Source organism: Cibotium barometz, chromosome 1, assembly GCF_041138505.1.
Source record: "Cibotium barometz isolate CiBa-2024 chromosome 1, ASM4113850v1, whole genome shotgun sequence".
NCBI lineage: Eukaryota > Viridiplantae > Streptophyta > Polypodiopsida > Cyatheales > Cibotiaceae > Cibotium > Cibotium barometz.
The window spans coordinates 2,216,675-2,231,480 of record NC_141046.1 but is presented as its reverse complement, the minus strand read 5'-3'; the positions used below and the strand labels follow the sequence as shown (position 1 = coordinate 2,231,480).

The following is a 14,806-nucleotide window of genomic DNA, read 5'->3' as shown; positions in this document are numbered from 1 at the left end:
AAGCTGACTATCAAGAGCAGATTCCCGATGCCTCGAATTGACTATATTCTCGAGAGGCTGAATGGAGCTAAGGTGTTCTCCAAACTGGATTTAAAGAGTGGGTACCACCAAGTACGGATTGTAGAGGGGGACATCCCCAAGACAGCTTTCCGTACAGAACGGGCCCACTATGAATTTGTGGTTATGCCATTTGGATTGACGAACGCCCCAGCTACATTTAACCGCATGATGATGCGTATTTTCCGGGAGTTGATTGGAGTGTGTGTGTTCATATTTCTGGACGACATACTCATATTTTCAGCTACAGTTGAGCAGCATGACATTGATGTGGAGAAAGTCCTTAAGTTGCTGGAAAGCAACGAGCTCTATATCAATGAAAAGAAGTCAGAATTTTATCTGTTCCAGGTACATTACTTGGGATATATAATCAGTGCCGAAGGCATTCGACTTGATCCGGCTAAAGTGGCCGAGATTGTTAACTGGGAAGTACCTCAGACTGCTTATGACATTAGATCATTTGTGGGTATATGCCAGGCATATTCCACCCACATTGACAAGTTTTCTGATCTCTCGGCAGACCTCACCGATCTGCTAAAGGGAGTGAAAACAAGGAGGCAAAAGATTCGAATGACTCCACGAGCATTGGAGGCATTCCAGAACCTCAAGGTGGCTTTGTCAGAAGCGCCTTGTTTAGCCCTTGCCTCATGGGACGAACCATTTCAGGTGATCACCGATGCGAGTAACATCGCAATTGGAGGTGTATTGCAACAGAATGGTCATCCAGTAGCTTACATGTCTCGTAAGTTACTGCCCGCCGAAAAGAACTACTCAGTCTACGATCGTGAACTCCTAGCAGTTATACAGGCCTTGAAACATTGGAAACATTTCCTGTATGGCCGTGACTTCGAGGTTCGCACTGACCATCAGGCATTGCGCTGGATTCAGACGATGCCAAGTGCACAGTGGAGTGATCGACAACACCGCTGGAGTCAGATATTCCAGCAGTTTGGTGGCATGATTGAGTACCTTCCAGGAAAGACCAATCCAGTGGCCGATGCTTTGAGCAGGAAGGGACAAGTATCTGCGATTCAGACCACTAGACTTGACCTTGTTGGTACAGGACTAGAAGACATGAAGCACACGTACGCGGATTGCGAGGAATTCGGTACACAGTGGGAACAGGCATTGGATGCCACAAGACCATGCCATTTTCTGATACGCGATGGTTGGCTTTTTTACAAAGACCGACTATGTGTCATGAAATCATTCCGGGCAGCTCTTCTCCATGATGCCCATGACGCCATTACAGGTGGTCTTAGGGGCATGAATTCGACTCTGGAGAAATTAGAACGGCAATACTATTGGCCAAAGATGAGGCGTGATGTGTTTACATATGTACAACGTTGTGACATTTGTCAAAAGGTGAAAGCTCCTCGTGGAAAGAAGATAGGGTTGTTACAGCCTTTGCCAATTCCTGAGGGTCCTTTCCAGAACATTTCGATGGACTTTGTCACAATCTGCCTCCCAGTCCGAGTAAGCGTAATACACAGTGTTTAACTATTGTTGACAGGTTCAGCAAATTTGTTATGCTTATTCCTTGCAGGGCCAATGTGACCGCCGAGGATGTTGCCCAGCTATTCATTCGGCATTGGTACCCGATTGGTGGGATTCCTAGGACCATAGTGTCAGACTGAGATGCCAAGTTTACCAGTCATTTTTGGAGGGCATTGTTTGATAATTTTGGTACTAAGTTGAATTTTTCCAGTGCATTCCACCCACAGACAGATGGCCAGACAGAGATATACAACCAGTTGGCCTTTGATGTGCTGAAGTGTTATGTCCACGATCAGCAAGGTAAGTGGGAATCGTTTTTGCCTTTAGTTCAAGCTGTTTTGAATGACTCTTTTTCTTTAGCTATTGGCAGGACTCCATATGAGGCAGCGTTTGGAAGGCCTTTCCAGTCGTTGTTAACCAGGACTTCGTCTTCAGTACCGGAGGCGAACAAAGTAACGGAGTCTTACCAGGAGATCCTAGAGTCCGTTAAAGACAGATTGGCTAAAGCGCAAGAGGCCTACACTCGACAGGCCAATAAAGACCGAAGGGACATGAAGTTTTCGGAAGGAGATTGGGTGTATCTTCGGATTATGAAGCAAAGATTGAAGCAGGTGGGCAAGCGATGCCCAAAGTTGTCTTTCAGGAGCTTCAAACCATTCCCCATCCGGAAAAAGATTAATGAGGTGTCTATGCAGTTAAAGCTACCTCCGAGTTGGACTATGCACGATGTATTTCATGTCAGTTGGTTAAAGCCATATGCAGGTCCACCCCCTTCAGAGGTCAAAGACGAAGCGGAACCAGACATCATTGATGAAGCAGAAGTAATGGTTCCAGAACAGATCCTTATGCACCGTTTCAAGCATGGCTCAGGCCGAAGACTACGACAGTTCCTCACGAAGTTTCAGGACCGAGGAACTCATGAAGCGGTATGGCTCGACAAGGAATTTTTCGAAGACTATCCGGCATTATTGACGGATTATTTGGAGACTATGCAGCTTCCGTCAAGTTAAGCAGAAGGGGATGTCACGTGCATCCCGCACTTGGATGCCACGTAGACATTTCTGTACAGAAGGTGCAGGACCTGGGATGGCGAACTGGTCCCATGTGAGCCCAGTCCGGGACGAGTCAGCCAGGATCCATCTCAGTCGTCCGAGGTCAGGTGTGCATTGTCCTGCACATGAGTCCAAGGTCAGGTGTGCATTGTCCTGCACATGAAGCAGTGCCAGTCTGCGCTGTGAGTCTCCCTCTGGAATGATGTCAGATGTGCTGTGTATCTGGTTTGCTACTGGATGCCAGGCCTCTGTAGGCATGTAGGTTTGCATGTAGAGATGGGGCCAGCCCATAGGGCTACCCCAGTGCAAGGATTTGCATTTGCATTCTTAGTATGGGCATGGGGGAGGTGTAGAACCACCCCCAAGGGGCCAGGAGAGCCCAAGATATGCCCACCAGCCATGGCATGGGCTGGAAGGGGCTGTCGGCCAGCTTTCAAGCTGCTGGACAGGCAGCCTACAGGTCTATTACCCCACCCAGCTAGTCGGCCAGGTGTAGGGAGCAGTCCCACACCTCCACGCAGCATGCCCAGCAGTCAGGATGCTGTCCCAGAACATATGCGCAGGCTGGACAGTACTTGGCATAGTGTGAAAGCATTAATTATAAGTGTGCAAGCACTTTATTAACAAGACGCAGTCGTGGAGCTCCCTGAAGCCAGCCGACTGCATATAGTAGAGGGTATGAATACCCAAGACATAAATCATTTCACTCATCTCATAATCCACCAAGTGCTCCAAGCAACCAAGGGCCAGGACAGACAAGAACATTGCTAAAGCAAAGGGGTGAAGGACTGAAGGTCAAGGGCAGGTTTTCCAGCCAAGAAAAGGTCAAGTACTTTGTATTTGTTTTCAGATTTACATCATTCTAATAAAGCAAATACACCATCCGTGGTGGGGGCCCTACAGAGGGTAATTGGGACCCAATACTGTGTCCTTCTCCATCTCCCCCTTCTCTCTCTATTTTTCTGCACATCGTCTTTCAGTTGGTGCGTTAATTCCGTCGCAAAAAGAGTGCTGATTTCTGAGTTTTGAAGTACCGATCCTTCTCCGAAGCTTCCGCATACTACACTCGGTCTTGGAGATGATTACATTCATCACATCTCCGACATACAGTCTGCTTCTCGAGCATGGATCACTTTGGATACCCTTTTTGGACTCCGTTCTAAAAACTCTAAGATTGCACTTATGATCTCATTCTTTGATCTATATATGCAGGAGGGAGCTACTATAGCCTCTCATGTCAATTATCTTCGCAGTCTTATGGTTCAGCTTGCATCAGTGAAGTCCCCCATCTCCGAAGATATTGTTATTGCTGTGCTTCTCAAAAGCTTACCTGACACCTATGCTACTCTTGTCACTACCTTCAAGTATCACAATAATCCTACTCTTGAAGATATCATCAATGCTCTCCAAGAAGAGGAAAGAACTCAACAACAAAAGGTAACTGACACTGCATTTTTAGCAAAGAAAGGAAGTTCTAAGGTAAGAAAGCCTTGCACCCATTGTGGCAAAACTAATCATATGGAGAAGGACTACTTCAAGGCTCATCCATGCACCATTTGTGGCCGTGATAATCACCGAGAGAAGGACTGCTACTCTAAACCCTCTACATCAGCCCCTACATCTCCCTCAGCCCATGTTGCTGCAGCATCTCCATCAGCAGATCTTGCTGTTCATTCCTCATATGATGAAACGTGGACTTTCTGATTACTTCATCTTTCTTGTCTACCACTTTGACCACCGATGATGTAGGTCAAGGAGTCTGTGTCTTACTCATTCTGCTTTTGGACCTCTCTCTTGTCCCTACCCAAGAGGTAGAGATTGCCCTTGAGGAGGGGATGTCTTCAAGGTCCATCTATTTGTCTACAGTCAGTCTTCTGTCTATCTAGTCTTGTCTGTCTGTCTATTTGTCTATCAATCTGACTATGTCTTGTTTTAGATCCATCTTGTCCCTACCCTTGTGGACCCATATGAGGATATCACTTGAGAAGGGGTGTCTCAGGATCTTTTCTATCTTGTCTTCTATCTTGTCTTTCAGTCTTGGTCTTGTCTTGTCTGTCTTTCAGTCTTGTCTTTTGTCTTCCTCCTAGTGTCCACTTAAGGAGGGTGTTGGAAATAAGTGCACACTAGGTGTACTCTTTTTCTAGTCTAGTATAAACTTTTGTCTTGAGTCTTGTGTGTCTGCCATGTGGCATCTTATTTGTCCCACATATCAGCGTGGCTACTATCTCTTGTACTACACACCTATATATTGTGGGTGTCACATCATAAGAAGTATCTAGCTTGTGTCTTGTCCACACTCATCTCAAGGTAACTCTTTGTCCTTCAATCTTGTTCTTATTTCACTTCTAGTCTTCTAGTTTCTAGTTCTTGTTTCCATATTTCTACACACCTGTTTACAACAGGATTCTCAGGACTTCAGCATGATGCAGCACGTAATTTTTTGCAAGATATGTAGGAAATGTTACAAGTTGCGAAGGAATCTATTAGAAGTGCTCAAGACCGAGACAAGTTTTATTCTAATAGACATCGTTCACCCAGAGAGTTCTCTGAAGGAACGATGGTGTATTTGCAAGTTCCAAAAGATTCCGAGACTTTACGGACATATAGATCTCCGAAATTATCCCCTAGATACTGTGGACCATTTCATGTTACACGACGGATTGGTTCAGTTGCATATGAATTGGATTTGCCTTCTCATGTGAAAGTTCATTATGTATTTCATGTCAATAGACTTAAGGAAGTACTGGGTGGAGCAGATCAGTTAGTTACTCCTCAAGAAATTATAGATGTCAAGAACATGACATTTGTTCCGCACGAACCTGAAAGGATTCTTGGATTTGGTGAAAGAAGATTGCGTAATACGCTTATCACGGAATACAAGATCAAGTGGAAGGATCATGTTGAGGAGGACGCTACATGGGAGACATTGACTACTCTTCAGAGAGATTACCCTGGCTTTTTAGTGAGCTCAGGAGTGAGCTCTTAGAGGAAGGGGAGTATGTCATGTGCACAGTGTGTATCTACCGTGTGCTACACGCACGCAAGACTAGTTTCGAGGCTTGGGGAATCTTGGAGCTAGGCAAGGCTGATTGACGAGCTGAGTTAGGGATATACTAACAGGGGGGCACCCAAGTATGGACGGGCGGGCGCCCAAGTGTGGACGCTTGATGACCGGCCAAGAGCCTATAAAAGGGTGGCCAAGGTTAGTTATTCGGATATAGAGAATCTCGCGAGTTTGTGAGAGCTCTATGGTCTTGGAGCCTGGATCTAGTGCAGACGTGCACCTGCTTTATGCAGCCGAGGCCGGCAGCGATCTCGAGGCCCGCGAGGGCAGCTTCGTGGCGATATGGGACGTCGCGAGGAGGAGATTGGTCGGTACGTCATCCTAGTTAGCTCAGCTCATGGCTCGGTGGGGACAACCAAGTCTATGGGCTTACCCACGACTGTCATGGTTGGGAGGTGAGTCAGGCTTGCACCCCGTTGCTTGTTTGTTTATTCGTTTGTTTACAGGATTGGAGTCTCGAACCTTGCAAGATCGATCACAAGGGGATTCGAGGGAATTTGACAAGCACTACTGCTAGAGGCTCAGTATGCAACCTATATGCGCAAGAGGGTATACAAGAATGCAATGCAGATCTGTCTAGCTCCAACCAGTACCATAATGGGGATGTAATATATGATACATAGGGTGACTCTCCCAATGGCCCCGTGTCCTCTTCCTCGCCTCTACTCTCATCCTCTGTTGTCATGGCATATCTTGATCCTCTAGGAGAGAGGTAGCATAGAGCAATGTATAACACCCTGTCTGCTGAGAGAATCCACATGTATCTAGCCTCTTGGTCACGTGCTACCACCTGTAGGCGCTCCTGTAGCTCTCGCTTGAACAGTACCGCTATACCTCCAGATCCACTCGATGTGCTCTACCGTGTGGTCCCCCTGTATGTAAACTCCCACTGATAGCCCTCTACTTTGGGTAGCCCCTTCTCTGGGTTCTGGTGCGTCTCTGTAAGTAGTATGATGTCCCGTCTCTCCATGACCTCCTCCATCCTCCCAAGATGTGTCCAAAGTGCTCCATTGCAGTTCCAAACTGCTGTGTGTATCTGTGAATCTGGATCCTCCATAGCTGATGTCCCATAGGCCGCTTGGTGCTAATCAGTGTCCCATAGAGGGTAGCCATCATTAGGGCAGCCTGTAACAGTGGTAGAGACTAGTGTGCAGCAAGAGAGTCTCTCCAAATGAAGGGGGAGAGCTCCAATTTATAGATTTGGGCCTCCCATGAGCTAAAATGGCAAGAGAAGGCTACAATGACAAGTGGAGAGCCACACACTAGTTGAAGTGACAAGTGTGAGGCCACTTGTCTCACTTTGATCCACTTTCTAGCAAGTATCAGGCCACTTGTCTCACTTTGGTCCACTTTCTTGCCACATGTCGCGAGATGGGTCCTCCCATAAACTTTATCTCTAAAAATATCTCAACTGGTAGCACATTTGTCATAGTTACTTTGGCAACTCTTGGTATTTGCTTATTTTAGACATAATGACGCGAACAATATTTTCATTGGAGTCGGGCCATAAAGAGTAACCCTCTTAGATTTTAGGAGTGTGATCCTTTCTATTCCAGGATAATCTCCCATTCCCAAAGCTTGTACTTTCCAAATATTTAGATGTCCTAGAGTCCACCAAACCCCTTCCATACTTGGAAATGTGTAGGTTGGTGACATCCTCTTAAAAGTTGTCCGCAACTTTAAGCTTCAAGCCATAGTTGTCAGGTATAAAAAGTTTGATTCGGTACGGTACATTCAAATACGGTCTCCGAACGCACCGCTAATTTAAAAAATAAAAATACGGTGGAGGTACGGTCCATTAAAAAATACTTAAAAATATAAATATAGATGCAAAACTTTTACCCAAATCATAAAAATTTAGAATGTTGCAAATATTTAGATGTCCTAGAGTCCACCAAACCCCTTTCATACTCGGAAATGTCTAGGTTGGTGACATCCTCTTAAAAGTTGTCCGCAACTTTAAGCTTCAAGTCATAGTTGTCAGGTACGAAAAGTTTGATTCGGTACGGTCCATTCAAATACGGTCCTGAAACGCACCGCTAATTTTAAAAATAAAAATACGGTGGAGATACGGTCCATTAAAACTTTCCAAATATTTAGATGTCCTAGAGTCCACCAAACCCCTTCCATACTCGGAAATGTCTAGGTTGGTGATATCCTCTTGAAAGTTGTCCGCAACTTTAAGCTTCAAGCCATAGTTGTCAAGTACGAAAAGTTCGATTCGATACGGTACATTCAAATACGGTCCCAAAACGCACCGCTAATTTTAAAAATAAAAATGTGAATTTCTGACAAGAAGAATTCACTCTTCTTCCAATTGATGAAAAGCTTATGTTTCCTTAGCTCTTTAAAAACAATGGCAAGATGCTCTTTATGTTCAACCTCACTCTTTCAAAAAAGGATAATATCATCAAAGAATGAGGTATGAATATTCTGTCCATCATTCTATTGAAAGTAGCGAGAGCATTCGTAAGTCCAAATGGCACAACCAAATACTCATATAATCCAAATGATGTTCGAAAAGCCGTTTTGTGCACATCTTGAGGTACTACTCATCGATTCGAGGAATCGGAAACCTGTTCTTGATAGTAATCTTGTTAAGGGCCCTATAATCAACACACATTCTGTATGTCCCATCCTTTTTTTGCACGAGTAAAACTGGAGAGCAATAAGGCAAAAAACTTGGCCTTATCAACCCCTTCTCAAGTAAATCATTTACTTGGTCATGATTCCTCCTGTTGGGAAGCACTCACCCTATAAAGAGGTCGGTTAGGAGGAGAGATCCCAGGGATTATATCTCTTCTGAGGCTACTGAGGACTGGTTGACTGCTGTAAACAATCTTTGAGGACTAGTCGACTTGCTCTATGAGCCAGACAGGAAGAAGACGATGATGTTGAGTTGTCCCGAGCTTATGTGGGAGTGCTATGGACTGTTCATAGTTGTCCTCCATGTACTTGATGCCGGGAATGCTCACTTGTGCTGAGAATTATCAGCAAATTCAATTTATGTTATGTTTCCTTGTTTTCATATTGTATTGGGAGAAACAAGTGCAACCATTGGTGACGCTCGGCACCCGCGAAGTTGTATTGAAAGCAGACTTCTTTTTGGTAATCTAACCGGTTATAAAGGGGGGTGTTAGTCCATCTTGTGGCCCTAGTGTGATGTACTGTGCAGATTTGTCATCTTGCTTATCTGGCATGCTTATGTGTGTTTTCAAATTTCATGATTGATAAGATTTTCCGTGTACAATTGCCCTTCTGTGCACAGTTGCCCTTCCGTTTACATCTGGGCTCTGATACCATGTCAAAGGACAATGGAAAAATATAGACGAATGACAATCCAAGAGATATGAGAGACATCAGCAAAACGCTCGTCGCTAAGCACTAATCCTCTCCTCAAGAAAAGTGTGGATACAACCAACCCGTAGGCGAGGAGTGGACTCCATAGGCAAAGGGCTGAAGGTGCTCACCAAAGTGATCAAGAAACAATGATCAAGAATGATGAAAAGTGAGGAAGAGGGGAGCATATATATACACTCCTATATGAGCTGGCTGATTGCCTCCTTGGCTCCTACACGACCTGAAAATAGGTTAAACACCATAAAAAGGGGTGGGCAACCCACATCAAAGGCCCATAAAAAAGAGGGGGCGGAGGGGGGGAGAGAGAATATATGGGAAAAAAGGGGCAAAAATATAGGAAATGCCTCAGCATGGAAATGGTCCCCGTCGACAGCAGAAAAGCCACCAAGAGGAGATGATATATGCTACCAACATCCTAATGCAAACCCTAATCTCACTTAACCTTCAATGACCGTGTCTCTTTATCTATGGGGCTCATAATTGTCTCTCCCACCTAAACTACCTTGGGCATACCCTCAGTGGTGATGCATGGAACTTACGCCTGATGCACCCTGCCTCTAAGACAAACTACCTATATGCAATCCCTAAATCTTAGGATCATCTCTCATATGATTTCACCAACACTACGTTAAACCCTAACCCTAATGCTTCGCAAAGTCGTGACAAATAATCCATGGGGATAATGCATGTAACACTCCTCCTTTTCTTCGCCCCATGCTTTTAGAGGTCATAGGAGATACCAATAGCTAGCCCATCCAAAAAAAAAAATAACCCAACTAACAGATATGAAAAAAAGACACATTTGACTTACTTAGTACTGACTATAGACTTATGGGCAGTGAAAGGCTGAAGTCTTAATTTTGTATACACTTTGATATTTTGTATCCAATACTGTGGCTCACATTTGTATTCTAGCCAACATCGTGAATGAGATTGGGTCTTGAACCAGACGAAAGTCTCTATACTTCATACCCAAAATCAAGGATAAGATTGGGACTGGAACTAGCCTAAAGTGATGTGTACATGCAGGTAATCTGAGAGAGAGAGAGATCTTAAAGGAGGTTAACAGCATAGAATGCTGAAATTCTGATGGCAGCAGGTTCATGCTCCAAAACTGGTGTTAAATCCACTTTGACTTCAATCCCAAAAGCTGAACCTCAGCAATTCTTTATCCCCTTAACCGCTACTACTATAGAATAAAGCCATGCCTGTAGCATGTGGTAACACAATATTAAGGTAGAAACCAACATGCAAAAGTGCCCCAAAACTTCATACCCAGAATCATGGATAAGATTGGAGCCAAAAGTGATACATGGAGGTAATCTAAGGGTGAGACATCTTTTGTCACCAAAAGGAGATGCTAACAGCATAGAATGCTGAAAGTCTGATGGCATCAGGTTCATGCTTCAAAACTGGTGTTAAATCCACTTTGACTTCACTCCCAAAAGCTGGACTTCATAAATCCTTCACCCTCTTAACTGCTACTAGCCATAGAATCAAGTCATAACCGTAGCATGTGGTAATGCAATGTTAAGGTAGAAACATGGAATAAGCCAAGCCACCAAGAACCTCAGTTGCACCTCTCTTCCAGCCAATGTGTGGCCACCTTTTTATGGAGCCATTGTCGCTACAAAATTAATGCATTCACATACCAAAAATGAGTTATATACTCAGTCCACTCTAAATATGGCCTAAACAAATGTATTCAGATACCAAAAATGTGTTATATACTCAGTCCACTCCAAACATGGCCTTCAACTCCTCCACCTACACTCGCAAGACCTCACCCTCTTAACTGCTACTAGCCATAGAATCAAGCCATGACCGTTGGTAATGCAATGTTAAGGTAGAAACAACATGCAATAAGCCAAGCCACCGAGAACCTCAGTCGCACCTCTCTTCCAGCCAATGTGTGGCCACCCTTTTATGGAGCCATTGTCCCTACAAAATTAATGCATTCAGATACCAAAAATGAGTTATATACTCAGTCCACTCTAAACATGGCCTGAACAAATGTATTCAGATACCAAAAATGTGTTATATACTCAGTCCACTCCAAACATGGCCTTCAACTCCTCCACCTACACTCGCAAGACCTCAACCATAGACTTCACACTGCTAGCAAACAACAGAATCCCTAAATTTAAAAGCTGATGATTATATGATGTGCACACCTTGGCTGCACGGAAGAATCCTCTACAGCAAAATGGTAGATGGCAGGAAAATTTGAAGAGAGAGTGTCCAGCAGCGGCCTCAAGGTTCTGGAGAAGGGACACCAATTCGCATAGAAGAGGATGACAGCATAGGAGTCCTCTCTGGTTTGCAGTATACTCAGGGCTCTTTCTAGGGTTGTGCCATTGACCTGAAAGAAGAAGAAAAGCAGGTGGAAGCCGTGTAATCAAGGATATCTGTAAGAAGGGTTCAGGCAAAGAGAGGAAAGCCTGCAACAATTTTGAAAGCAAAGACGTACCTCTGCAACTCTAGATGCCATGCCGCTGTACACCGGATATCCGCCATCATCCTGAAGGCACTGATCCTCTTGAAGCAAGAGGGCCCCTTCGAGGTGAAGCTTCGGGCACTGATTCGAAGAATTTACACTCTTACAGACGGCCAGCAACAGCAGCAGTAGCACGAAGACCCTGTAACAGTTTACAGATTTGGCCCAGCTTACCCCCATGAGAGAACTTTCCTTCGGAGGTTCTAATGAAAAAACCTCACATTCAGAGATACAAGTGAAGGAAGCTTGTCGGATGGGGCAGCCCGACCTATGCAAATCACAGCGCAGGAAAAAACCCTAGACAGGCGGCAGAGGCGAACAAAGTAAAGCGGGTGACGCAGATAACTATGAACGCCTTTGCCGTTGTTTTGAAAAAGAGCCAAGCCAGAAATAAGCTTTTTGAGCGGAGAACCTGCCCGTTATCCCCGCCGTTAATCGCCGTCAATACTGACGGCGACATTGACACCTGTCACACACCGAAGGTTGCTTTTTTTAGTTCTTGCCTCGGGTGATACTTATGGACACTAAACATGAAAATAATAATAACTAGCTGGGAACCGTGCTTCGCACTTCTTTTGAGGCTTCCAAAAACAAATTCATCCCAAACTTCCTCCTCTCCTTCCCCAACCTCCAAATTCTTGCCATGTGGCAGCTCTGTGAAACTCTTCCTTAAGATAATACTAGTATTGGACCCATGCGTTGCTGCACGGCGACCAAGGTTCTAGAAAAGAATTGGTTCTCTCTATAGCCATCTCTCTCTGTCTATCACACACACACGGTCCCCATCTCTCTCTCTCTCTCTCTCTCTCTCTCTCTCTCTCTCTCTCTCTCTCTATCACACACACGCACGGTCCCCATCTCTCTCTCTCTCTCGCTTCCCCCGTCCAGGCATGTCCCCATTCCTCTTTATATTATCCAACACCTTGAAATTTCAGACTTTCCTGCCATATCTACAGACTTCTTAGTCACTTCATTCCTAAGGAGAAGATAGTAGCTCCCTTGGCAATAAAAGAACATTTGTATCAAGGCATGTCTATAGCCCAGTATCGTCGTCTTATGCGTCTCTCGAGGAGATCTCTTTCTCTCTCTCTCTCTCTCTCTCTCTCTCTCTCCCCCCCACACACACACACATACTTGCACGCTCATCTGTGTGTGTGTGTACATACACACGTCTGTGATTATGTAATGTCGACTTCATGCCTACATGCATGGTGCAAGTGTCTTGATTGTGCACATGTGCTAGTGTGTATATGTGCATGTGTTTGTGTGTACAGTGTGAGTGTGCGTACGTGTGTATGTTCGTGTCTGTATGTCCATGTGCGAGTGTGTGAGGATGTGAATGTGTTTGTGTGTGCATCTTTGTGTCTATGTGTGTGTATGTACACATGTGAATGTGTCTATGTGTGTGCATGTACACATGTAAATGTGTATGCGTGTGCATCTATGTATATATGGATGTGCATGTGGGTGTGCACATGTGTACTTGTGAGTGTGAGTTTGTGTATGTGTGTATATATATGCATATACTTATGTGCGTGCATATGCATGTATATGTGTAAGCTCAAGTGTGTGTGTGTGTGTGTCTCTCTGTCTCTCACATAGACACAATCTATCACGTACGCATACACAAACATCCTATCTTCTCACATCACGCACATACACATGCAATATACCTCTCTCTCTCTCTCTCTCTCTCTCTCTCTCTCTCTCTCTCTCACACACACACACACACACACACACCCTCTCTTATGCATACACATGCACATGCACTCTCTTCACACCCCCTCACACACGCATAGAAACACACTCTCTCTCTCTCTCTCTCTCTCTCTCTCTCTCTCCACACACACACACACACACACACACTTGCACGCATATGCGTGTGACTATGTGTGTGTATATATGTGTGTGATTGTGTAATCTCGACTTCATGCATCGTGCAAGTGTCTTGATTATGCATATGGCTAGTGTATGTATTTGTACGTGGTGTGTATGTTTATGTTTGTGTGTATCCATGTGCGAGTGTGTGCATATACGTGTGAACATGTGAATATGTCCGTATGTACATCTTTGGGTCTATGTGTGTGCACATGTGTATGTGAGCGTGCATGTAGCATGTGCGAATGTGTATGCGTTTTCATCTATGTATACATCTGTGCATGCATGTACTTGTGTGCATATATACACATGTACGTGTATGTGTAAGCTTGTGTGTGTGTGTGTGTGTGTGTGTGTACATATCTCTATGTGTGCACGTGTGTATGTGTGTGTTTGTGTGGTGTGCGTGTGCGTGTATAGATCTATTTATATATACATCCTTACATACCTATAGATACATACATACATAATATATGTGTGTGTGTGTGTGTGTGTGTGTGTGTTTATATATATGTGTGTGTGTATGTATATATTTATCTATATATATATAGGTATGTATATTCTCTCACTTACACATGCACATAATATAATATTAGAAGATATATGTGTGTGTGTGTGTCAAGGGGGGGGGAGATTGCTTTCTAATGTATGACTTATATATATATATATTTATTTATTTATTTATATTTATATATATTTATATTTATATTGATATATATATGCTTACATACCTATAGATACATACATAATATATGCTTACATACATACATACATACATACATAATATATGCTTACATACATACATACATAATATATGTATGTGCGTATTTATCTATGTATGCATTAGTTTTTTATATTCTCTCTCTTACACATGTACATAATATAATATTAGAATATATATATGTGTGTATGTGGAAGGGTGGGTAATTTGCTTTCTAATGTATTATATATATATAAGAAACTCATTCAATGAGCAAATGGCTTGATGGTCACAATTAATTGTGAGCCCCAATGCATCCAGGCGTGTGGGAAAGAAACCCCCAAAAGTGTCTTCTCTTCTCCTTTCTCCTTTTCAAAAATTCTCCCTCTCCTTTCTCCACGTAAAAAGGGTAGTAGATAGATAGATTTGAATAAATGCCTCCTCCTTTGCCCCACGTGGAGGGAGGGGTAGTCGTCCTTTATCTTGTATAGATAGAGAAGAGAAGATAGAGATAGAGATAGAGATATAGAGATGCCTCGGGTGATAGGACAATAAACATGAAAATAATAATAACTAGTATTGGACCCGCGCGTTGTTGCGGCAGGTAGAGTTCTAAAAAAATAGGCTCGGTTTCTCCAAGATTTAGGCATGTTTTAAGTAAACACAATACATTATTTCAAGTGACTTCATATATACATATC

At 43.8% G+C, this 14,806-nt stretch overlaps 1 protein-coding gene across 1 annotated transcript in view; it reads right to left on the bottom strand.

The window, feature by feature from the left end:
- LOC147641516 (5'-adenylylsulfate reductase-like 4) overlaps positions 1-11,900 on the bottom strand; it is a 37,504-nt gene extending 25,604 nt beyond the window's left edge. The window contains exons 1-2 of the mRNA XM_086784895.1: positions 11,501-11,900; positions 11,205-11,392 (exon numbers count right to left, since the gene is read on the bottom strand). Coding sequence (XP_086641021.1) covers positions 11,205-11,392; positions 11,501-11,707 — 395 coding nt within the window. The 5' untranslated portion in view covers positions 11,708-11,900. The remainder of the gene's footprint in view (positions 1-11,204; positions 11,393-11,500) is intronic.
- Between the last annotated feature and the right edge of the window lie 2,906 nt (positions 11,901-14,806).